General features: G+C 29.7%; 1 protein-coding gene across 8 annotated transcripts; it reads right to left on the bottom strand.

The window, feature by feature from the left end:
- Nucleotides 1–469: 469 nt before the first annotated feature.
- Nucleotides 470–26,376, bottom strand: LOC107454542 (cytochrome P450 302a1, mitochondrial). 8 transcript variants are annotated; one of them, XM_043053210.2, is made up of 10 exons: nucleotides 26,216–26,376; nucleotides 20,831–21,050; nucleotides 17,555–17,786; nucleotides 15,847–16,034; nucleotides 13,679–13,880; nucleotides 8,313–8,478; nucleotides 4,738–4,904; nucleotides 4,061–4,139; nucleotides 3,298–3,510; nucleotides 470–764 (listed from the first exon to the last, which is right to left on the bottom strand). In XM_043053210.2, exons 2-10 carry the CDS (start codon nucleotides 21,006–21,008, stop codon nucleotides 657–659), a joined length of 1,533 nt encoding a protein of 510 aa, XP_042909144.1. In that variant the 5' UTR covers nucleotides 21,009–21,050; nucleotides 26,216–26,376; the 3' UTR covers nucleotides 470–656. The 8 variants fall into 8 exon arrangements, with proteins under 8 accessions (XP_042909144.1, XP_042909142.1, XP_042909140.1 ...); XM_043053208.2 differs by lacking the exons at nucleotides 4,738–4,904; nucleotides 26,216–26,376 and adding exons at nucleotides 5,903–6,069; nucleotides 24,688–24,915; XM_043053206.2 differs by lacking the exon at nucleotides 26,216–26,376 and adding an exon at nucleotides 24,688–24,914.
- Nucleotides 26,377–26,897: the final 521 nt, after the last annotated feature.

Raw genomic sequence — 26,897 nt, 5'->3', positions numbered from 1 at the left:
CAAACAGTTAATATTACATTAGAGAAATATATTTTCATCTCTCATTTAGGATTATCTAGAAGAAATTCAGGTACGTATTTTTTTCTTCTTCATGATCTGACTTTTTTAAGCGAGAAATTTGGTTCTGTATTTTTTGAATCTAAATTGAATGAATTAAAAATCAAATTGTTTTATTGTATTTAAAAAAAATATATACGAATAATTTTAACTTTAAAAAATATATTATGATAGTTTTCAATTTAATTGCTTACACTGCTCTGTAAGTTAAATTAATACAATGAAATTTTACTTATTAATTAAAAAAAAGTTAATTATTTTTAAATAAGACATGTACAAAATAATAAACAGTGTTTTGATTGATTATTTTTTAATATTATCTATCTGTGGTAACAATCTGTTTACCGAAAAAAATAAATAAAGAAAGAAGGTTCTGTAATTGAATTCTGTAATTAGAATAAAATATATGAACTCAACTTTAATTAAAAATTTTTATTTATGATAGTTAGAACATAGATAAAAAAATATATTGAAATTCATACAATCCAAAATGTTAAAAGGGAAATTTTTAAAAAAATATACATATAAGTTTTATTTATTTTCAATCTCATACATATTTATTTCACAACTCATTTGAGCAATATCAGCCAGACATCTATTTATCGCTCGACAAAAGTAAAATTCAGCGGTTTGTCTGGTATAAGGGACATACGCGATTTGCTTCCTATCTCAGGACCATCATATTCCACTCGGAATTTCTCGATAATCTAAAAATAATAATAATAATAATAAAGTTAAAAACAAAATATTTACAAAACTAAAGTCCATCGAAATTAATGACCTGACATATTTTTATAAATAAATAGAGTCACATTAATTCTACGAAACACGTAGAAAGCAGACACAGAATTTGCATATATCGATCGGAAGTAAGTTTTTATTATTAATAATTATATTAAATTTGTTGTAGAATTTGATGTTCAAATTGATAAGGTATAGATTAAACTGCAATTAATAAAATTATATGTTACTGTTAAATTATATTACTAAATAATATTAATTTTACAGTTTTTTTGTATTAAGAAAAAGCATTTTTTGCAAATTTCTGCAGCTGGTTACTAATTTAATAACTAGCCGCTAGATTTTAGGTATTCAAATTCTGGGGAGTTTAAAGTTCTATGATATTTTTTTCTTACTTGTTTATATTTTTCTCACTGAATAAATTCAGGTGAAAAACTCAATTTTTTCAATTATGGTAGAGAAGTACTTTATTTACGTCGCACTAGAGCTGCACAATGAGCTATAGACGACGGTCTGGGAAACATCCCCGAGGATGATTCGAAGGCATGCCATCGCGCTTTTAATCCTCTGCGAAGGGGATGACTCCCCTGCTTTGGTAGCCTGATACGCTCGAAGTCGAGCATTTTACGGTAGAACAGTTTAACGAGGACCGATGCCGCGCACACTCGGTCCCTATGCGGGCTGATCAAAGTGGACACCCACCCGCTTACTGACACAGCGTGACTTGACTGATGCTTGACTTCGGTGTTTTACTGGGAACTGTGTCTTTACGATAAGTCCACTGTCGGACCTTCAATTATGGAAAAGTCTTGCATTATGGCATGAATTTTGCATGAATAACAACAAATGAAGTGTGAAAAAAAAAATTTCGAAACGAAATTTACATACTGAAATCAAAAGCAAAAATTATTTTCTGCATTTTCTAAGTTCTTGCTTAGTTTTTAAATTATTACGATACAATAAGATTTGATATAAAATTTTAAGAGAAAAAGTGACAAAAATTACTGTTACAAATTTATTAACACGCTACATTTTAAAATATGTTACACTAAGGCAGGAAATTCCAATTCTTAAAGATGCTAACCAAATTCAAGTTCTTGCCACTCGCGAAAAAAATCTGAACAATTTTAATAAATGTAGTATGAAAAACTTTTTGGCATCTATAAACCATAAAAGGATGCAAAATATATGAGACAGATTTTTCAATGATTCCAACATCCTCCACATATTATTAAAAGTCATTAAAATAAGAAAAACATTAAAATTGCTCCCATACTTACAGCACTTCATCGTCTTTATATACCTCTGCCTTTCAGCACTAAATAAAATACTACTTGTCAGGGTCAAAATATGTTTGAGGGGTTCATTTATGATCACTAGTGAATCTTCCAGAGAATTTTAGGTCTCGTGGCCTCGAAGATTCACTAAAGTTGAGCCCTAAAATTTTCCAAGATTTCAAACGAAAACTTTGAGAAAAATATGGATGGCAGTTTGAATCGAAGCGCAACATTTTACATGACAAAACTTACTCGCCTGGCCAAAATATTCAGTCACCAATGGCAAGTTCGCTGGTGGAAATTTCGCACCCTGTATTACGCTATAATTGAATTACATTGCAATATAAAAGTTTAAAAAACGTGTAAATTTACTAACTGTTCTTAAAACTACTAAATTTTGCGAAATTTTAACGGCCCTGAGCGACTACTCAGTTTGTCAATCGTAAAGGATATTTTATTTTATTTTATATAACCCTCGTTGAAAAGCCGATCCAAATTTGAGTTTACAGCTATCAATGTTCAACTCCATATCCTTGTAATTTTGAACCCAATCCAGAAGACAAGGGAAATACTGGATCAGAACCCTAAAAGGTATTGATTTGTTATAGGATTTTGGACGACTTTGTGATTTAACGCGCAAAAGTCACCATTTAATACATGTGGATTCTTTGTCCGGCTGGACTCCCATTCTTTCGAACAAGAGTTCAACGCCATACCAATCAGACTATCCAGGCCCAGACTATCAGACTAAGTATAGCCCATACTGAAAAGAAATTAAAACTTTAATAATGGCAAGTCTTATTTTTTGATCGTTAAATCCTTATCCATTATAATGTCTTGCCATGGCTAAAATGCAAAATGCTGTTGTTGACTGACTTTCTGGATGTGATTGTTACTGACAACATACCATCTCCCTGGCATAAATTCATTTGCTCTGCTTAAAGTTTTAGTTTAATATGTAATTGGATTCTGAGAATTTTTAAAATTCCTACAGCTTGAAAAAGTTTGTGAGTTAAACCGATTTTAATTTGCATTGGGCAATAATGCAATTCACAATGGTATCTTACCCATTGTGGTAGTCCTGAAAGAGTGGATACCACCTCTAGAGAACGCACTAGGTTTGCTCATCGGCAAGATCGATTGTGCAGCTCATTGGAAATAAAAAAAAAATAATGCAATACGTCACCTTTCAAACGCAATCCTGATTAAAAGTAAATAATACCTTGATAATGGCAAGTCTTATTTCTTGTTCGGCAAATCTTTGTCCAACACAACGTCTTGAGCCATGGCTAAATGGCAAAATGCTGTAAGGGTGTCCAACTTTTTTGATGCGGGCTGTACTATCGACATACCATCTTTCTGGCAAAAATTCCGAAGCTCTGTCGAAATTTTTATCTTGACGACATATTATTGGATTCTGAGCAATGCATAAAACCTAGTAAAAGAAGTTAATTGTAGAAGTAAGTAAATAGTAGCATGTATTAAGTTAAGGAATATTAAAAGGATGTTACAAGATTTTCAGGGATTGCTATTGATTGTTATAAATCCTGTAATGATGATGGCCCGTAATATGTATTTTTTCAATCCTTGTCAAATAAATACTGTTAAAAGCAGGATATAAAAAAAACTGAAAATTTTAGAAAAATTATTGATAAAGTTGCAATTGTAACCAAGCAAATTTATTCTAACAATTTAGCTTGATTTTTGAAAGTTATTTTGATGAAGTGATTGCTTTCTATTCACAAATTTATCTAAACAGAATTGATTCTAAGAGAAATGTTTGTGCATGGAACGTGAGAAGCATGAGTGGAAGTGATTAGAATTCTTTTAAAAACATAAATTTTAAGTAATTAATTTCAATTATTGAGAAAAAGAAAGACTGTGCTGAGTCAAGAAACAAAATTGTTGCGAAGCTATCTGGGGGGTTATGAAACGTCAGCGGACCCCAGTTTATGAGTAATAATAATAAAGATCATTGTACATACATCGGCTGGTAAATAATATCCTGATATAACAGTTGGTTCAGATAAAATTCTTGCATTTCCTCCGGCTGTTGGAGTTAATCTGTAGAGAGAGAAATTATACTAAATCACAAACTTGATATATTTATTTAAAATTTAAAAAAGTAGAAATGAAAAATCCATGTTAAATGTAACATGTTATTGTCATGTTAAATGTATAGATGCTTCACATAATGAATGCTTCGTGAGTAAGAAAATTTAGAAAAACATTATAGGAAGACTGTAAAATAAACTTATTTTTCCTTGATTCTAAATGGAAACTTTGCACTGATTTTATATTAAGAAAAATTTTTTTAAGTCATTTTTAGAAGTTTTTGTCCCATCATGTGTACAGAAAAGCATCATAATGGTAATGGAATAATAGAGTTTGTTATTGTTTATGATTTAATTGTTTTGATAAATTTTACAGTTCAATTCGTGCAATCACAGTTGCAGTCTATGCGAAATATTTACTGACCAACTTTGAATTTTTTTTTTAATTATAGATAATATTGAATCAACTTATTGTGAAATGAATTTATGGGATTTGTTGTTGTTTGTTCTTTCACAGTTTTGAAGATTAGTTTTACACAATTATATAACAAAATAGACAAAAACGAAATAGACAAAACAAAGATTATCACAAATTATTTAAGACATACCTATACGATTCTTTGATACATGCTTTTAAATATTTCATTTGATCCATTTTTTGCACTGACAATGGTAAACCATCTTCCATGAAATGCCTTATCTCTTCGTATAACTTTTCTTGAGCATCGGGACGCTTAGTAAGATTGTACAAAATAAATCCGATTGTATTACCTGTCTGCAATTATAAACAACTATGAAAGAATAATTGGATCAATCAAGAATTGTATAATTTAATAAATTTATACAGATTTATCAAAACAAATTTCATTTGCAAATGAATTAACAATATATAGTTATGAAGTAGTAGTAGCAGTACTTTATTTATGTCTAACTAGAGCAGTATAATGGGCTATTGGCGACGGTCTGAGAAATATCCGACAAAAGAGTGAAGAAGATTGTCAGTTTCTTCACTTTTACTGTAATATATTACTGAAGTTTTGGGACTTCAATTTTTAATTTTAGAGCAGGGAACAATATGAAAATTAAAAATATACAATAATAAAAATTCGTCTAAACTTTTTCTTTTTTTTCTTTGCCTGTATATTGTCTTATCTTTATTTTCAGACACATTGTGTTAAAATATTTGGTAATTGAAACATTTTTGTAATATATTAGAGAAATATCAAAAATACTAAGCTTTTTGGTGACCTCAATTGGTATCGGGATCTACAGTTTTAGAAACTCTGCTCTAAAGTATTAGAACTATAATTTATTTTACCATTTATTTGGTAATTTCAACATTTTGATGTCTATGCCTCTTACAAAATTGAATAGTAATAGACCATATAATCTGCTAATTCTACGGTTTATTTAAATGGTTGATAGGGCTTAAGTGACGGTCAATTATTTATTTAACTAATATATTTCTCAACTACAGCAGATAAAATATGGACCTAACTAATGCGTAGAGCCAGAAAATTTTTTACCTTGTTCTGTTAAATTCAAACATGTCTGGTAATTAGATAATAAAATCATATTTTATTTTCAATTTTTCCAAAAATCAATACCAAAGTGATGGTAAAAATTGCCGTACTTTTTGGTGTTACCATAGAGCCAGAAATATTGTAAATGTTACCCTATTCTGCTGATNTTCACAATTTTGAAGATTAGTTTTACACAATTATATAACAAAATAGACAAAACAAAGATTATCACAAATTATTTAAAACATACCTATACGATTCTTTGATACATGCTTTTAAATATTTCATTTGATCCATTTTTTGTGCTGACAATGGTAAACCATCTTCCATGAAATGCTTTATCTCTTCGTATAACTTTTCTTGGGCATCGAGACGCTTAGTAAGATTGTACAAAATAAATCCGATTGTATTTCCTGTCTGCAATTAAAAACAATTATGAAAAAATAATTAGATCAAGCAAGAATTGAATAATTTAATAAATTTATGAAGATTTATCAAAACAAATTGTATTTGCAAATGAATCACTTTATTTATGTCCCACTAGAGCTGTTTAATGGGCTATTGGCGACGGTCTGAGAAATATTAGACAAACGCGTGAAGGAAATTGTCAATTTCTCCACTTTTTCTGTAATATACTATTGCAGTTTTGGAGCTTTAATTTTTAATTTTAAAGCAAGAGACAATATGGGAATTAATAACATACAATAATAAAAATTCGTCGAAACTTTTTCGTTTTTTCTTTGTCAGTAATATCTTTATTTTCAGACACATTGTGCAAAAGTATTTGGTAATTATAAAATTTCTGAAATATATTAGAGAAATATCAAAAATACCAAAATTTTTGGCAACCGCAATTGGTATGGGGATTTACAGTTTAAGAAACTCTGCTCTATAGTATTAGAACTATCATTTATTTTACCATTCATTTGGCAAGTTTGACATTTTGATGTCTATGCCTCTAACCAAATCGAATAGTAATAGCAGACCATATAATCTGTTAATTCTATGGTTTATTTAAAATGGTGGTTTATTTAAATGGTTAATAGGACTTAAATTACTTTTAATTATTTATTTAACTAATGTTTCTCAATTACAACAGAGGAAAAATGGACCTAACTAATGCTTTTCAAAGATCTAAAGTTGGATAGATCAAGTTATGGTGTCTGCTTTAGGTATCTTTTATGGGGGAGATGTGGGATTTATTTATTTATTCTCATACACATACGGGTCTAAATACAAGTACAAAGAGTAGCTTAAAAACTCTTTTCAACTTGAGAAATAGATTGCACTAGGTTTAATAAGACAGCAAGAATCAATATCCAGCTTCATAGTGGAATTCCATCCTTCATGCTTCAGAGCGTTTAGCCGAAAAGAGATACCGCAAAACGAGGACGACCCCTAGGATTTATTGCAAGTGAAAAAACATACATTATTTTCGTCCCCGATGCCAAGGGCTATTGTCCATCGAAACGCTTTGAAGTGTAAAGGTACCGGGTTCAATAATTTTTGTGCTGTCTTTCTCTGTTTATCATTTTTACAAGAGACAAGCTATTCTTTGCATTAGCCGGAATATCCAAACCAAGTTTATTTATTTATAGTTACATGTGGGTTTTTCTTGTCTAGATTACAGTGGGATTTGAACCCACTACCTCCATTTCAGTTAGAGTTAGGGGGAAAGGCGAGGTTGCTTGGTTAGCTTTATGCTTTTTTCATAGAGTTAGAAGCACTGCAATTTTTACCATGTTCAGTTAATTTTAATCATGTGTGGTAATTAGATATTAAAATATTTTATTGTTACTTTTACCAAAAATAAATACCAAAGTGATATGGTATAAATTACCGCACTTATTGGTGTTACCATGCAGCCAGAAACATTGTTAATTTTACCCTATTCTGATGATTTTGACCAATTTTTTTTCCCAGTGATGCAGGGTATTTTGTAGCAACAACCTTTAGAATATATTCATACTAGATGCAATCTGGAAAATATGATTCCCTCAGTCGTTGGAGAGAAGTTTGAGACCCTTAATTTTCCTTTTCCTTTTTTCGCGTTTCACCATAGCTCAAGAACTTTTAAGCGAATCGAAAATAGTAATTCCATTTCTTTTCACTTGCTAAATTGTATTTAAAAATTCGGATTTTTAAATTTCCATTTTTCTAGAAATATTTGATCTGTTCGGTTAAAATTTTTGATTTTGTCAGTTAAAATTACATACAGTGATGCAAAATTTATATACAGTTGAAAAATGAATAACAAAATAAAAAATAATTATCAAAATTTAAATTTTTCCGTAGAATTATCCTTAGATAACGAGTTTTATAATTGTGTTGTAAAATTATTTGGTTGTCTGCAACAGTTATGACGAAATTCGCAAGAAAGGACAATAAGATTAAGAAACCCGAATTTTCGACGGCTTGCCTGATTGGCGAGTTTTTTGCGGATAAATATATTTCACCAATCGAATTTTTCGCATGCAGTGTTAATGGTCCACTACTTGATTGGCGAAATATATTTACCCGCGAAAAACTCGCCAATCAGGTTCTCGATCGCATGTGCGGTTTTTTCGCATTCAGTGAGAAAGGCCCTTAAATTCTTAGGAAAATATTTTCAGATTATGGCTATCTCTCCATAATATTTTGAGTCAGAATTAGTTACTTACTGCATCAATGCCGGCTGAAAAGATTTCTGTCATCAAAAGGCTGATATCAGAAGGCGATAAATTTTGATCCTCCAAAAGTCTTTTGACAAACTCTAATTCTGATTTGTCTTTGATACTATCATCCTTCAGTTTTTCTTTTGCTATTTTAACACAATCCGATGCAAAGCTGCAATAAAGGAAACTTTTATTAAAGAAATATATCAGATTTTAGAACTAATTATAAATTAAGCAGTGTTTGCCTCATTTAGTTTTGAAAGTATAGATTTATTTTTAATTCTGAAGTAAGAAAAATGAATATTATTTATTCAGTTTATAAATATTCATTATTAATTCTCGATACTGATTAATAAATATTAGCCTTTTTAATTAATAAATAATATAATATAGATAACAAACAGTAGATATTAATAATATTTAATATCATTTATTAATTAACTATTTAATTACATTTTAATTGATAGCATTTATTTAGTTATAGTTTATAACTGATTTGAGCAAATAGGCTATTCCATTCTTTTGCATCCAAAATTGACCTAGCTATCCAAAAGTTGCTCATTTACTCTACATTTGTTTTTGTTTGTATTGTAGTGTTTTAATAAAAATAAAAAATAAAAAGATATAATAGGTTTCTTTTTTCATTATTTTCACTTACTCTAAAGATTAATTTTACCAGTGCACAGAAAATTTCATTGAAAAATTTAAAAGAATTATGACAACTGACGTACTGAACTTGTTAGATTCGTCACATGTTATTGAGAGATTTAATACTTCAATTCAAACTGTGAAATACTGGATTAACATTAAAAATTACACTGTCATAATTTTTTTTTATGAAGTGTACAGTAAAATAATAGAAAAGATGTCAGGTATCAAACACCTATGGTGTTATTAAATTTTAAAAAAAATATTCATAATGATAAAAAAAAACATTTAAAGACGACAAAGAGAACAGTTTAAGTCAATAAAAGCTGATTCGGAGAAAAAACGATTTTGCGCTTGAAAAGGAAGGGTTTTTCCTCAGTAAAGCGCATCTTCACTGTGTAATAACTCTCGGGAGAACCAGTTTTTTACGTTATTGATTTATCAAATTTTAGTAAAATTCAAAATGCAACAGGCAGTGAACCAACAGTTATTTTTTGTGTAAAATAGACATAAACCATTCCCTCCCACGCTAATCTTTTTAATTCTTTCCCCCCTGATTTTAATAAGTTACTTTTAAAGAAAAAAGCATGCAACATTTGCATTTTAATGAAGTTCGACTTCATTTACTATTTTTGTAGTTAAATAATAACAATTAAAACATCTAAACTTATTTTAACTTTGTTATGAAAGTAAGAAAAAATTCATAATGGTAAAAATTATTTAATAAACTACTATTAAAGGAAATAGAGATTAAAGATTTACGATCTACACCTCTTCCAGCAATTGCATTTAAATATCATTTACTAGTCCATTAGTATCATTACAAGTTCGATATCATTTACTAGTCCATTAGTATCATTACAAGTTCGATATCATTTACTATTTCTGTATTTAAATAACAATTAAAGCACCTCAACTTTGCTTAAACTTCATTTATAAATTAGGAAAGCATTTAGAATGGTAAAAATTGTTTAAAAAGTTACTTTTAAAGAAAAACATTATAATTTTTTCATCTACACTTTTTCTCCCAATTGAATCTTAAATTCGAAATGATTAGCTATTTTTGCACTTAAATAACAATTAAAACACCTCAACTTTGTTTAAACTTCATATATAAATTAAGAAAGCATTTAGAATGGTAAAAATTGTTTAAAAAGTTACTTTTAAAGAAAAACGTTATAATTTTTTCATCTACACTTTTTCTCCCAATTGAATCGTAAATTCGAAATGATTAGCTATTTTTGCACTTAAATAACACTTAAAACACATCAACTTATTTTAACTTCAAGGTTGATCACTTTATTTTCTCCATAAATTTCAAGAGCAATGTGATATATCTAGGTCCAGCTCGATTAGTTGAACCAAGTTTAATAGAGTCTGGAGGCCATTCTTATTTGCTGCGTGTTGAAGTGTCACGTGACGTTGAAATTTATTTCAAGGTTTTCTTTTATATAAGGCACCTTATGTACAAAAGATAAGACAACAACAAATTACTTAATTTTTATACAAGTTAAGCCTGCTGTTATGTTTACTATACAGTCTAATAAGTTTTTTTTTCATATTCATACCTTGCTAATTTTGACGGCAACGGTGAAATTGAAAATGACTAAAGAATCATTTAATAGTGTTTTTAAAAAGAGACGAGTGTTATAATTTGTGTAAGAAAGCGAAACGTCATAAATGAAAATCACATAAAGCAAAAAGAACATATTTTTGTAATTAATGTTAATATTATTACTATAAATTATGTCAAACCTATTAATAAAACGTTTTAAAGAAAGAATTTTATTTTTGATGCTTCAAAATAAAATTTTCGAAACTGAAGAAAAGAAATCATTACATAATATTTTAATTCATCAATATACATAATTATGCACATTTTTATACATCGAAACTGTGTAAAAAAGAAATTATGAATGTTTAGACATATTTTTTTATAAGAGAATCGCAATAGTTTAATGTTATAAAAGGAAATTCAAGAAAAAAACTTTTAAACAATCAATAATCTTTAATGGTATTTTTTAAAGAAGACAGCATTCTATTGAAGAATAAATTTAAATAATTAAAATTAGCAAATGCTTTCATAAAACAATAAATAATAATTAGGCTAGTATAATAATTAAAACTTTTTATTATTGTTATTATTAAAATGATGCTAAACAATGAATTAAACATTTTTATTAAATAATTTACCTGGTACAAAATGTAAAAATCTGACATTTTAGAAATTTATAAAGCAGTGACCTAAATTTTTTTTTACATTTTGCGGACTTTTAAAAAGCTGTTCACTAATGTAACCCAAATAAGGATATTCATAGTTTTTATATTATTATTATGATTTTTTTATACTTAAGTTAATCAAAATTTTCCGAAAAACAGCAAATTAATGTAGGTTTTGTTTTAACGAAATTTTCCTGTATTTTTATATTGTTAACATCCCTTGCATTTTTAACCTTGTATAGCTTATCTATTATATTACTTTATCTATGTTTTTAAAGTAAAATTTTACTAAAATAGATTGTTTTGATAAATATTAAGAAGAACATTTTATTCACGTTGATGAATAATAATTATTTAAAAACAACTGACTATACAACGAGATGACTGAAACCACACATACATGGTAAGAAACTTTGAAACGTGATAAACTATATTATCGTTCAAACTTCCATATCGCATCGCCAAGTTCACCCAGTTATCATGCCAATTCTTCCGACTCTTATTTAACTTAATTACACGATACTACGCACTCTAAGAAAGTTTCATGAAATTCGGGGAGCTGACCTTTAACTTATACTGCTAGCTTCCTTTTTTGAGTAGGATGCAAAATACCCATAATGGGATAACTGCGAGTGACATAGGGTGGGTATCTCGATCTTGATTGGTTCTTAAAACGTGGCATTAAAGGCCTGTTTACACGGTCCAATTTCTTGAATCCGAGAAATTGAACGGATTTCTATCCAAGAAATTGGATGATTCGTTGACATTATCCAAGTTCTTGAATGTCGCTGACTCGTTGAAAGAAAAACTTGCGCATGCGCATTGTTCATATGTAAGTATTATTTTATAATGTTGAATAAGTTTAAAATTACTAAATAAATTCAAATAAAATCATAATAACACAAATAAACCTCAACAGATCAATTTATTTGGACTAAAATCTATGAAAACCCACAACAAAATGACATAATTTGCTGCCAGCTTGTTGACGTCACAAAACCTAAGACGCTGATTGGTTAAGGGAGAAAAAACTTGGATAGAAAGTAGAACATGCTCTACTATCGTCCAAGAAGTTGGACCAAGTTCTTGGATGATTGTTTACACGATCCAAGCTCAAAGCAAAACAAGTTTCCATCAATATCGATCAATCTCTGTCCAAGAAATTGGATCGTCTAAACAGGCCTTAAGTCGTCAAGTATTTATTTTATTAACTGACACATTCTATATTCCTTCACACTGAAACTTTCACAAATATTTCAATTCTTTCACTATATAATGCAGGCACGAAGCATGTAGAGCATAAACATACAAATTGTACATCGAAGTTTCCAGGTACTCAAAACAAAAATATATCAGGGCTACAAAAAAATTTATAAACAATTAATAAATCTAAGTCAAATTTTGTCTCGTCTAAAAGACGTAAACGAGAAGAATTATATTTCGGCAATTTCGATGTTCGATACGGGGCTGCATTTAATTAACTTCATGCTAATTAACATTGTAACTTATGTAAAGAATTTTTTAGCTGAATTTTAACATTCCATTTAGCTTATTAACGATCAACAGGCCCTGGCGTCATAGTTAACATGTGTGAGTATCCATAATCTTCCTCTTGAAGAGCAAGTACACAATTGTGACAAACTTCGGCAAAATTAATAGGATCAGACGTTAAATAAAACGGCTGCTTATTAAAGCTTCTCAACTCTGTTAAAGGGTGCACCCGCACGCACTTTTCCGTAGTAGTTACAGTATCAGGATATGGCCACAGAAGTACCAGGTTCGATTCCAACTGTCATCAAAGAACATCTCTCTTGCACCCTCTGTAATTACGGAAAACGTACAAACAAATCTTAATCCTCAGTGGACTACAAACTCATCTGTCTGAAACAACGTGAAGACCCAAGACGAAGATAACTTTTACAAGCATAATGTTAAGTTATGGTAAGTAGCCAGCCATAGATTTTACAAGAAAAATTTACTAGCAGATCGTTTTTATGATCATTATAGGTATACATTCATTTTATGGTCACTGACTGGAACACTTAGCTGGATTTTTTACAATTTGATCAATTTGAATAGAAACGCAGCTTAGTAAGGTTCACATAATTATTGACATAATTTATTAAGCAAATTTGTATGAGTATTTGATTTAAATTTGTATTTGATTTGTAATAATTTATTGAGGCAAATTTGCACTGCAAATATATTAATATTATTACGCACAGATGAACAATTTCTTTCTTTTAAATTAAAAACGTGATTGTTGCCTTAGAGTAAGAAAAAAAAATTTTTTTGGAGCATATTTTTTTAGTTAAATTTATTACCTGGTTTGTTCAGAAGCCTAAGTCTTCTTATCATTTTAGTTTTCCTCTCTCGCTCTATTTTAATGTTTTGTTATGGAGGATAATTAGGAACAGTTTTTGCAAGGAAAGAACAAACACATATTATATCAGGAAGGTTAATTTTTAATGCTACTCAAACTATTTTAATTAAAAAAAACGAACCTTTGGAAGAAATCTTGAGAACTGACAAGTTTCTTGTAGGATCGAGTATTAAATATCTTCCACCATGGAAACCCAAGAAGTGTATCAGCCAGTCCTTGCATTGCATCATCCGCTGACTGAGTAAGTTTCTTACTGAAATTGTTCTGAGATTTTGATGCATCCAAAAGGCCCAATCGCATTCCAAAACAAACCAGTCCTACAGCTATAATAAAGAGTCAAGTTTCATGATTTATGTTTGGATTTTATAACAATAATATTTCATTGCACAAAACTACAATTTTTTGCTACTATAATTACTAATTACTATATTTTCAAAAATATCGATTCTAAGATTAACCTGAATCAATACACCATTCAAACTTTCTACTATATGAATAGGTTTTTAAATTGAACCATATTTAAGTTCAAATAAAATCACAATTTTATGTAAAATAAATCGTCCCCACGACAGGGTTAAGGGTCAGCAATTTCGTGACCATCGTCATGATGGTCGCAATGTAGTTAAGCACCAACCGCCTTTACTCAAAAAGCAAGCTGATACTCATTGATCAGAAGTTGGAGTTCCTTATTAACGTAGCGGGGAATATGAGCCTAGTTTTTTAATGACAGTGCCTTAAACTATTGCGGCTCTCGATCATGCTTTATTATGATTAATGTGCATGGTAATATGATTATATTTTTTAAAAGATAACTAAGAAACTTAGAAATCTTAAATTAAAAATATATAATGAAAAATTTGAAAGGAATAGAGTGAAATTTAAAAATAAATAAATAACATTCGATAATTAGTTTTGTAGCCCGCAGAAACGAAATCACAGAAGAAACTCCCCCCTTTCTTACATATGACTTGATTTCATGCAGGCGGCTTACATATAGATTTACAAGTGGTTTGCTTTCGAACTGAAATAAATGGTAAAATTTCATGACGTATAGAAAAGAATACTAAGCCATCTGCTTTGCAATCAAATAAAGAATGGTTGAGGCTAAGTTTATTTTGTGGTTAAAAAAAGCTTTGAAAAACGTGATTAAGCGCAAATAATATCACTTACAACAAAATACGAAATAGTTTCGGTATAATAGTAAAAAAACACATCTCAAGAATAGCCAAAACACAATCTTTTAATTTTGTGGTATAGCAAAATTAACTGTTAACTGAGCTTTTAGCCAAAACGTAAATATTTGTCCCAACTTTGTACCAAATCTTAAAAAACAGCGGTACTGAAGCATATTCTCTCTCTCTCTCTCTCTCTCACACACACACACACAAACCAGTAGAATTCATAACATAAAAAAAGCTGTTGAACCTCTTTCCTGTCTTCGAAGATCAAGTTGAAGAAAATATTTCATAGAACATTTAAGTGGCTACACCAATCACGCGTTGTCCATTGTTCGTGAGTTTCTGTTAGTTGTTGTTGTTGACTTATGCCTGTTTAGGCAGAAGGGGTGCGATTGTTCTTATTTCTCAGTGGCGCCATCTATGGCCAAGAATTCGACTTCTGCCACACCATACGTCGCACCCGTTTATAGGGCGGACCCATTCATTCATCAATTCATTCATCCACAGATCGTAATTTTGACCTGAATCAGAGAACGATCGATCTCCAATCCAGTACCCCCAGAGGTATTGATTTGTTATGGGAACATGGAGGACTTTTGCAACTCGACAGATTTAACGTGCATCAGTCACTTTACTACACGGGGAGTCTTCGACCGGCGGGGTTCGAACCCAGAACTCTCGGACATGCGCCGAGCGCCCTACCGACCAGGCTATCCCGGCCACTCTGTTAGTTATTTCGACTCAGAAGTGCACATTTGTAGTACCAAACGACCGTATGTTTGTTGTATGGTATTTGATATCACTTGCGCCTTTTCATGTTGTTTTCACTTCACGTATGTCTCTCACATATCGCCAAAACATGTACTAACAATAAGTGTTCGCCAACTGGTTTATATGAAGTATCATCTTACGTCAAATTTAAAAAGATGATTTTAACTAATTTTTTATAAATTATTTATAAATATCAATAAAATGATTTTATAAATAACAATAAAATGATTTTATAAATAACAATAAAATTATTTTAATTCATTAATCAAAATATAATTCACAATTGAAATTTTCAAAATGCAGTTTAAAAATATATTAAATAATATAATTAAACTTTTACCTTCTTCTGTATATCGATATATTTCGTTCAAAAAGTTCGGAATCTGTCCAGTTAAACTTTTTTTTCTCTGCATGAAAGAAACGAAATCTTCTGCAATTTTTTCTTGTCCCAATAAATAGGTTTGTGCAAAATGAGGAGATAACATAAAATTTGTAGCATCTCTGAGACGTTTCCACTCCTTTCCATTCCTGAAACAACAAGTAAACTATACAGGATGTTCTGTAATGACTACCTTTAATATGCATTTTTAGGAACTTCTGAAAAAAATGGAATAAAAATAGAAACGGAACAAAAACGAATGTAATTGATAATATTTTATGCCAGGTATAATAAAAGAGAGGTTTAAACAATCGAAATTTTTTTTATTAGTTAAAGAAACTGGAAAATTTTTCTTTTCGCTAAGATGCATTTAATCCTCACAGCTTCAATTAAACAGGTTTTTTAATAATTTCAATCCCTCTAATGCTCATATGGATATTAATAACGTTTGGCCCTAGTATTATCAAAAGAGTTTGATCCGAGTTATATCAATAGTGTATGGAAAAAATCATCAACTGCATAGCTATGGGAACCAGGCCAAGATACCGCCCAAGGAAAATGTGGAAGGACGTCGTTATTGATGACTTGGAAATATTGAAGATCCGTAGGTGGAGGGAGAAGTCAGAACAGAGGGCTGTATGCAATAGAATTGTGTAACAAACCAGGGCACACAAAGGGCAGTAGAGCTATAGAATTTCAACAACTTATGATTATTTTGGTACCTAACATTATGAATTTTCGATACCTAACATTATGAATTTTCGAATGAATGAAGAGATTGTGTGCACTGCCATTTATGCAGATAATGGGTACTGCTCTATTACGGCCTCTATATGGTCGATTTTTAAGAACGCTACTTTGCACAAATCCTTAGCGATTGTCAATGTCGCAATGTAGTATTTTGCACAAAATTCTACCATAGAAGAAGCCCTTTTTCTACCCGGCCTTCCCCAGTTTGCTTTATTATGTTTCGAAACAGTCTAGGATTTTTTTTCTTTTTTTTTTACCAACTTTAATATTAACTGGAGTTGGAAATTCCTAATACGTTTAATTTTTTTTACTTCAGTTTCGACGATGGCTCTAAAAATATGCAGTAAGGACGGTGATTATGAAGCATTTTTATTGGATTTAATGTACTTGGACATAAAATTCTAATATAAGAAACGTAAAAAAAAAAAGAAATTCAAATAAATAATGTAATTATCGTTTTGAAAATTAAATTTGAAATGGTTATCCGTAAATATTGACTGACAAAAAAATGTTCCTATGTCCTAAGACGTTAAACTTGCTTTTATTTTTAAAGAAGAGGCATTTAAAAAATTTTTTGTCTTCACTTAATATCTAACAATAAAGAACGCCTGAACATTTTTATTTTAAGACGCAAAATTTTAACTGATGTTAAAAAATCTTATAGACAAAAACGTAAATATTCGTCCTACTCTTGTTCAACTTCAAAAGAAACAGCTTTTCGCAAATTGTGTAACGGATTAATATTTTCTTCTTCACAATGACGCAAGCAGAACTCGTGACGTAATAAAATCTAATGAATCTCTATCCAGATTACGAAGAATGAGGCAACTGAACACAGAAGAGGCTCCGCCCTTTACGAGTCTATTGAATAATCTAATTTTCACACCTGAATGTAATCGATAATTTAGAAAATTCTTACTCCGAAACCAAGCCAGCACAACTGTAAACATCTTTTCTTTTGCTTCGATAAAGCTTAAGAGCTTCGAAAATAGGTCTTTTTGGATACAACATTTCCACTGAGTAGAGTCGCTGGATATCTTCGGGTCGAAAAAGCAGTACCATTCGAACACCGAGATCTACTCTTACGATATCTCCATACTTTTTGTGCAAGTCTAAGAAAGCTTTTTGAAGGTAATCCATGGAATAAGGACCTGAAATCATTAAAAGTATACATAGATAAACATTTTTTTGTTGTTTAAAAATGATTTAAAACTTCTCGACTAATGACATTTTTTTATTTAAGGGTTAAAAACGTATAAATTCTAATTGCTGAAACTTAAGCTATAATCACTTCAATGTAATTTTTACGCTGTGATAATAGATTTAAAAAAAATCGAAATAAAAAGTAATATTTTTAAAAACCACGTTTTTGTAGTGGAGAATCATAATTATAGAACAAAAATTTGAAAAACGAAAAACGTGGGGAGCATAAAATACATAGCAGTAATGTTATATTAGTGTGTGTATGTGTGCTCATGAGAATATGTGTATGTATATCTGTAATTGTATCTGAATGTGGATGTGTATGTGGAATATGTTTGTGTATATGCATGTGTAGGATGATGTATATGTGGATGTGGCTGTGCATGTGTAAGAAAATGTGTATATGTACTGTTATGTATTTCATGCTCACCACGTTTTTCGTTTTTCAAATTTTTGCTTTTTAATTATTATTCTTCAATACAAAAACGTGGTTTTTAAAAATATTACTTTTAAATTTGATTTTTTTTTTTTTTTTTTTTTATTTATTNTTTTTTGTACTCACTTCCAAAATTTCAATTTTTTCACTCACAGTACACAAAACTTTTCAGCTGACACTAATTTGAAATAATCGAATCGACACCAAAAGACGATCACGAGAATATTAATTTTTCTTTAATTTTAATTTTATTTTACTTCGTATGTCTTTTTTTCTCTTCATTTTCATGCATTGTCGTCCAATTCTGAACTATGTGCTAAATTTGAAGTCTGTAACTAGTCGAGTTTGAAATCGATTACAAAATTCCACCCGAACAGACATACACGAAGGCAAGTTGATATAAACGTGGTAAAATATGTATAGACATTTCAGCAAGAGTATCAAAATTATTTCCATCTCTGTCATGGGATAAGAAAGAAAACTCATCCCAATCAGTCATCATCGATTAATCGTTATCATCCATTTCATACAGTACTACTACCTCACACACCTCTCGAGCCATAATTTGAGATTCGCATTATACTTATATATACTGTTGCTGGAAAAAGGCAAGCTCCGTCACCAATAAGTACTAGGACAGTAATCGGCACCTCAGCAGCGTTTATGCTTCAAATTTCTACGGTTATTTTAGAAATGATCAAAAATAAATGTAATAATAAATTAATATTAAATTAACTATAATAAATTAATTGCTTGATATCTAATCTCTTATTTCTATAAAAAAAATATAAAATTATTCTAAATACTTAACGAAAAACTAACTATTCGAAACTACTTAAATAATAAATAATAATCATTATTAATAAATATTACTATTAATTATTATTAGTAATTGTCATTGTTAAACATTATCACTTACACTACGTAATTATTACTTGTTATTACTTTTTATTATTGGAATCAGGGTTGGGTTTTTGACGTCAAAAAGTGGTTTTTGACATGAAGAGGGTATAATACTGGTTTAAACCGTCAAAAACCCGTCAAAAATGTCAAAAACTAAAGTTTGCCAAAAAAATATATAAACTTCAAAACTACCAACAGTTGCCATGCATTATATTGAAATTTAATTATACTATAGGTAATCAGCAGGTTTTAAAATATTTTTTAATTAAAATTAAGGTAAAATAACAGATTTAAAATCTCAGAAATTTATATTCAAATGCATGTGCAGAAAAATTTTGCACAAAANAATAATAAATTAATATTTAACTAACAATAATAAATTAATTGCTTTATATCTAATCTTTTATCCCTATAAAAAATATAAAATTATTCTAAATACTTAACGAAAAACTAACATTCAACACTACTTAAATAATAATTAATAATCATTATTAGTAACTATTATTATTAATTATTATTAATAATTATCATTGTTAAATATTATTACTTACACTACGCAATTATTACTTGTTATTGCTTATTATTATTATTAGAACGTAACAAAATGAATCTGACTTAACGTATGACTAATTTTTTAAAACTATTTATTATTACTTAAGGCAACCTAACAAAATGAATAATAACTATAATGTTGCCAATAAATAGAGAAATACCAGAGTTTTTGTTGCTACATAAGAGAAATATGTGTATATAGAAAAAAAATTAAAGAACTTACCAAATAGGACAACATATTTTTCAATTGTGTCATATAATTGATGTCAACAGAAACTATTGAAATTGAAACACATTATAATATGAGTATGTAAATATCATACGACTATTTAGTTTAAATTATTATTTAATTGAAGAATGTGGCTATTTTGAAAGGTATCGCTGCTGTATTTGAATTATTTTATTATTGTATTCAAATTATTCTGACCTATATAAGTTTGAACTTATGTAAGTAAGACTTTCAACGCAACTACGATCTAAGTAACGATAATATCGCTCATGGCTTGCAATAGTGGCACAGTTAAAAAAACACGCGTTTTGCACTAAGAACAGGTGTAAATATAAAAATACACATTCTTTCAGCAGCAATAGTAGCACAACTCATAATTCAACTTGAAGGTAATCTTCGTTTAAGCAAACTAAAGCTTTTCCTATGCATTTTGCTTAGCAATGAAAACTAAGCCCACTTATCTCAAAACTTGATTTTTTGAGTTGTGCCACTATTGCAACCCATGAGCGATATGATCATATTAACTGTAAAACTTTATGTTGCCTCTGAACTATGTATAATATACAACAAAGTATTTGTAATTTTTTGCATACAATGTGCAAGCAGGTAAAAATTCAAAATAACAAAATATTATTTGCTTATTCCATTTCTGATCAACAATCCATATCACCACAGCTGAGCGAGAACATAATCTAATTATTCTTCGTTTTTAATTTAAACAGAATGAGGAATAACATTTTCAATTTGAATAGAATAAAGAAAAACAATCACAGTTCTAAAGTACATTTTAATTCTCAATTTAATTATCCCAATGTTAATAAGAATATAATAGACACAAAAGAATGATAACGCTAGTGTTAATTCGGACTTACCAAATTTCCCGAATAAATGAAGATTCCCAATAACAGGCAGTCTAGGAGGTCCTGGAATGGAATTAAATGGTTTCACATCGGTTTTTTCAGCAACGGCTGTTGCTGTATTTCTGTAAATTCCACAGGTAGGATTGTGAATGCCTTTGAGTTGTACAGAAATCCTCTGTAGTGACATCATTTTAATCTCAAATTGAGAATCTAAAGCATGTATCTAAGAAGCCTAAAAGGAATTTACAATATGTATTAATTTTCAGAGGATATTCAAACAAAACATTGGTTATATTGATTCTCTAATCACATAACTACTAGCTATTGGAAAAAAACTTGTTTTAATAGTTACATCACTAGATTTACGGTCATTATTTGAAAGGAAACTTCGTCGTTCTTCTTATTCTACTGCTCTGACTGACTTTCTAGTGAATTTAACAACACTAGCTTTTTAAAACATAACAACAGAAAGTTATTTGCAAAATCCATTTTCCTATTAAAAAAAAAACATCTAAATTTTCTGATTAACGTCTGGAAAAAATTAAGTGCTAGGAATACTTTATTGCTTTGCTTTACTGAAATTACATACATTTGCAGGCCTGTGTGCTCAATTTTGGCTTATAAGCCTTTGTCAAGTAGAAAGACAGAGCATTTCGGAGAAGGACATCACGAAGAATACATCCAGGGTTACGGCGGGATTCGAACCTGCTACCTCCACGCTTGCTAGGAATAAATCTGGTCATAGATTGTAGAAGAGTGCGGCGAGCTCTTTGCGTTAGCTTATAGCTATTTCCATTTATGTAATCTGGCCATATAACGTTTGTTTATAGGTACAACTTACATTTGCAGGCTTGTGTGCTCAATTAAGACTTATAAGCCTTTGTTAAGTAAAAGGACAAGTAGCACAATACAAAGAAGGGCTTCACAAATATACATCCAGCGTAACAGCGGGATTCGAACCCGCTACTTCCACGCTTTGCACATCGTTTGGAGGGCGATACCGCTCGGGCAGGAAGACCCCTCATGTTCCATTTTTAGACACAGAATGCTGAGCTTGTTCTGAATATCACTTGGAATCTTTTTACACCAAGCTGTTCATTAAATGTGCATCTGCTATTTTATGTTCTATTTTGTAACCGGTGTTGAGCAGCTAACCCTTTGGTCTTTTTGTGCTTCCATGCTGACCTTCACCACTTCGTTATTTTGAAACCAACCTAGAAAACAAGGACAATCTCGGATCAAGGATTGGAACAAGCTAAGTTTATTTTTATACCTGTATTTGCGTTACATGAAGAGGAAAACCACCATAACGTTCCACGTTAGCTTGATGTCAAGGAGTTTCTTACCCATGATCCGCCTAACATTGGAGATATTCTAGGGATATTGGAGGGAGAAGTATTCGAATCTATAAACTATTGCCAGAATTTTCTATGTCTGTTAGATAACATGCAGATATGTACTAAATTTACCCCAGTAAGAATAGGGGCTAGGAGATTTTAATTGAAACTAAACAATATTTTGCAGTGGCTCCAAAAATCAATTTTTTTAGAATAGTTTTCTGTAGGTATAAAAATAACTCAAACATATACTGAATTAATCTTATTTTAATAATTAATCAACAGTTTATTTATTAATTACTTTTAATCAACATTTTTATCATACTGAAATTTGTGACTATCTTTTTGATATTAATTAAGTAAATTTGGATGCAAAATTCGTTCAGGAAATAACTCTTCTAGAGGTGCATGTGCTCATTATTATGCAAATAAAAGCAATTTCAATTCAAATTTTACGTTAAGTTAACTACATTTTACTATGGATATTTAATACAAAGCCCAAAATGAATTCTATAAGAAGAGAGCTTATTTATTACTTGTAATCAGAACTTCAGTGATTTCTAGACAGTGAAGTATTTCTAGACATAAAGTATCAAAAATCACGAAAATATTGCATATTTTACATTTTTCGCCCTTAAATCAACTAAGCATGTAACAAAAAGTAATGATTTAACCCTTTGACGGTCAGGGAAATGAGCAGTTTTCGTTTAATTAATTCGCGCAGTATTACGAGCAAACAATAGTCGAAAGTGGCAGCTATTTTTCACCGCTGTTCTACCGAAAATGTCACCCTTCTCTGGCGATGCCAACTGCTTCGCTTTCTGGAATTGTTATAATTTCGTTGGAGATGGACAGTTACGCCTACTTTTTAATAGAGTAACCAGTAGACTGTTGCTTTAACGTTGCATTTTATATGATACTTATAGTTTTTGATATTTAGTGGTGAAAAAATTACTTAAAAGGAAAAATACTAAACTGAAAGTAACTTGACTTTCGCTATCACTAGGAAATACTATTTTACAAAGCGGAGCAAGTTGGCTTCTCTGGATGCGGTAGATAGCTCGCCTCACGCGTTTAAAAATTTCTTAAAGTATTCGTAGTACATAAATAACAGTTTTTACGTACTTTTCGTTTTTAACATAGTCAATGCAGAATAATTATGGCGAACGAGCTCAGCTCGTCAGCGCGCATTGGGGAAAAATTTCACTACCCGAGTAGTGCTCGTTACTAACCATTACGGTAGAAATCTTGCTCCCGAGCGGAACTCGTTTGCGGGCATTATGAGCCACGATTCGATTGCGAGCTGAACTCGTTCATAACCGTCAAAGGGTTAATAATACATTAATTTATAAAAACAATAATATGTAACTTATAATTTAAGTAAATAAAATTTTTAAATAATAGTTTATTTAATTTTTTTTTAAATTAATATTTGGTAAGAATAAATAATTCCTTTTGCTTATTGAAACTCGTGATATGAATTTGCAGAGTTTTAAAATTTCTCAGTGAGCTCAATAGTTAATTACAAGAAGTATCGAATAACTCAACAAAATATCATACTAATTTACAAGATTTTTCCAATTTTGTTCTTTTAAGAGTCAAGAAAATCCATGAGTGTGTTTACAAAACTTTTCTTCTGGCGTAGATTTAAATCACTATAATGACGTAAATTGAAAATAGTGACGTAAGTTTAGACGATTCTCGAAAATAATAAATCATTGTAAAATCGGTTAAATTTTTGGCATATAACCCTAGGTAAACCCTAAAGATTTATTACTTACAACTCCTGCAGATGGTCGACCTTGAAAAAAGCACAAATAAACACAAAGGGGAATAACTTTGTACAAGTCAAAAATATAAAATTTTAAAAGTTACCTGTTTACTTGAATTTTAAAGTGAAACAAATTCCTGTGATGTAGTAGATAATCCATAAAAAAACCGAAATGTATCAAAACAGTTCTTTTACCTCAAATTAAAATCACTATAATGACGTAAATTGAAAATAGTGAGGTGAATATGACGTATATTAAGACGATTCTCAAAAATAATAAATCATTGTAAAATCGGTAAAATTTTTGGCATATAATCCTAGATAACCCCTTAAGATTTATTGCTTACAACTCCACCAGATGGTCGACCTTGAAAAAAGCACAAATAAACACAAAGGTGAATAACTTTGTATAAGTCAAAAGTTACCTGTTTACTTGAATTTGTAGTAGATAATCCGTAAAAAAACCGAAATGTAACAAAACAGTTCTTTTACCTCAAATTAAAATCACTAAAATGACGTAAATTGAAAATAGTGAGGTAAATATGACGTATATTAAGACGATTCTCGAAAACAATAAATCTTTGTTAAATCGGTTAAATCTTTCGAATTCTAAGCCGCTTGACATATAACCCCAGATAACCCCTAAAAATTTGTTACTTTAAAATTCACCAGATGGCGACCTTGAAAAAAGCACAAATAAACACAAGGAAAATAACATTAAATGAATCTAAATACAGTATTTTAAAAGCATGTAATCTTACTTGTGTACTTGAATTATAAAGCAGAATGAACATGGATGGTGTTCTTGATTATCTATTAAAACATTCCAACTGGATTTCTTGATGTAAATAATTCAGAACTTGTTCACGTATCGCGTAATAGATTGTAGCTAAATATTTTTCAAGGTTATGAAGAGGGTAACAGGAGCGGTTGAAAGGTGACAGTCGTTCTAAAAACATCCAAGCATCCTTTCGATAAAATTCCAATACCTGAGTCGCACGCAGAATTTTTGTTAATTTTCTTTTTTTAATTTCTTCGCCAACAATCGCCAAACTATAGAATTCGTGATTTTCTTAAAATTATTATTTCGTTTTAATTTTCAGAAATACTAAGAAGAGGTTAAAAAAGAATTTTTTTTTCTAACGACATGAGATTTTTTTTATCATAATATATGAAAAGAATACATAGTTTTTTGTTTTTTTTACGTTTTAATTTTTTTTAAAATAAATTTGAAGTAACTTAATCATTGGCAAATTAGAGAGGGTGTAAATGGCCCAATTGTAATGTCAATATGCCCTGTATGTTGTAATGGCGGTTGCTCTCTACAAGCCCTATGGTCGAAATTATGAATTAACCTGACATTCTATAACTATACACTCACCATTAAAAATCAAAAACTTCGAACAAAATTTATCATTTTAGTTTAATCACGAAAGACAGATTATTACATCAAAATTAAAAATTGTTTAATTTCACTATCTTAAAAAATGTTGGTTGCTGAGTCTAAGCACAAATTTAGTAAAATAATTAAAGTTTCTCATCCTTTTGAGATAAATTTTAACCTAATTCTTTTACTCAGTTGTTACGTTTTTGCGCAGTAATTCTTTTACTTACAATTTTGCATTTTAAATTTCTATTCAATTATTAGTTGCTAAAAAACTCGTTGAATGTTTTTCGCCACATACATTAATTAGTAATAGAGTGAAAAAGTTAATTTCCATTAATGCTTTACAATTTTGCATCTGTTATTTTAATTGCATATATCGCTAATGGGCTGCAATAGCTGCACAACTCAAAAAATCAAGTTTTGAGATAAGTGGAGTTTAAAGTTTTCATTGCTAAGGAAAATGCATAAGAAATGCTTCAGTTTGCTTGAACGAAGATTACCTTCAAGTTGAATTATGAGTTGTGCTAGTATTGCTGTTGAAAGAATGTGTATTTTCATATTTATACCTGTTCTCAGTCCAAAACGCTTGTTTTTTTAGTTGTGCCACTATTTCAGTCTTGTAAAATATGTATAATAAACGTTAAAATTACTTATTTTACTTTGACTAATAATAAAACGTTAATTAAACATGTTTATAATAAAACGTTTCATTGTAATAAAATATCATAGGATTACTTCATACACTATTTTAGTTAATTTTAAGCAAAAATAACAACAGTTAATTTTAAACAAAAATAAAAAATAAAAATGATGACGGAGAATAATGTTAAAAAAAGAAAAAGGATAAAGAAATATTAGAAGGTCAATGCCATTAAATAAATAATTAATGTTCACATAAATACCGTTTATAACGTATGTGTTAATGGATGCTGATTACTACCAAAGATGTTTATCTCGTATTTCTACATCAACGACGATATCAAGTGATTTTCTTTTCCATCAGTATGCAGAAATTGAAAAAAAAAAAGTAATTTTAATTTTTGTTGTAGTCATTTAGGAACAAACGACTTTCTTCCCATGAAAATAGATAAAAGTTTAGAATTTTAGAAAACTGAAACAAAGTTTATTTAATTTTATGGCTGTTGCATTGCACCATAATTACAACTGGCGAATGCGCAATATGAAATTCGGTTTTATTGGCAGATGTGCTGCGTGTAAGAGAAAATTTTGAAAATTATCACGTTACGAAATATATTAGTAATTAGAATTGATGTTTTATAAAATTAACAAGTAAATTATGGTCAAAAAGAATTTAGCTTTTTATTGTTATTTATTGTGGACTGTTTATTGATTATTATTAATATTGAATTTAGGTGTTTACCTCTTTCGAAATCGGATGGGATACTTCTAGTTTGAAATATATTTTAAAAATTCCTAATCCTTATTTTAAAAAGAAATTCAAATGTTTTTATGCACACAATATGCTTTAATATTCTTAACACAAAAATGATATTTAAAGAAAGTGAAAGAAAATTTTTTTGTTTCAAAAAGAGAAAAGTATGTCGATTACACAAAATGTTAAAG

Source organism: Parasteatoda tepidariorum, chromosome 8 (assembly GCF_043381705.1).
Source record: "Parasteatoda tepidariorum isolate YZ-2023 chromosome 8, CAS_Ptep_4.0, whole genome shotgun sequence".
NCBI lineage: Eukaryota > Metazoa > Arthropoda > Arachnida > Araneae > Theridiidae > Parasteatoda > Parasteatoda tepidariorum.
This window is presented reverse-complemented; position numbering and strand designations above follow the sequence as displayed.

Coding starts and splice junctions, on each gene's coding strand:
- LOC107454542 (XM_043053210.2), bottom strand. CDS start 21,008: ATGATGTCACTACAGAGGATTTCTGTACAACTCAAAGGCATTCACAAT. Junction 4,905..8,312: donor TTTCAGCCGGCATTGATGCA/GTAAGTAACTAA, acceptor TTATAATTGCAG/ACAGGTAATACAATCGGATT. Junction 765..3,297: donor TAAGACTTGCCATTATCAAG/GTATTATTTACT, acceptor TATTATTTTTAG/ATTATCGAGAAATTCCGAGT.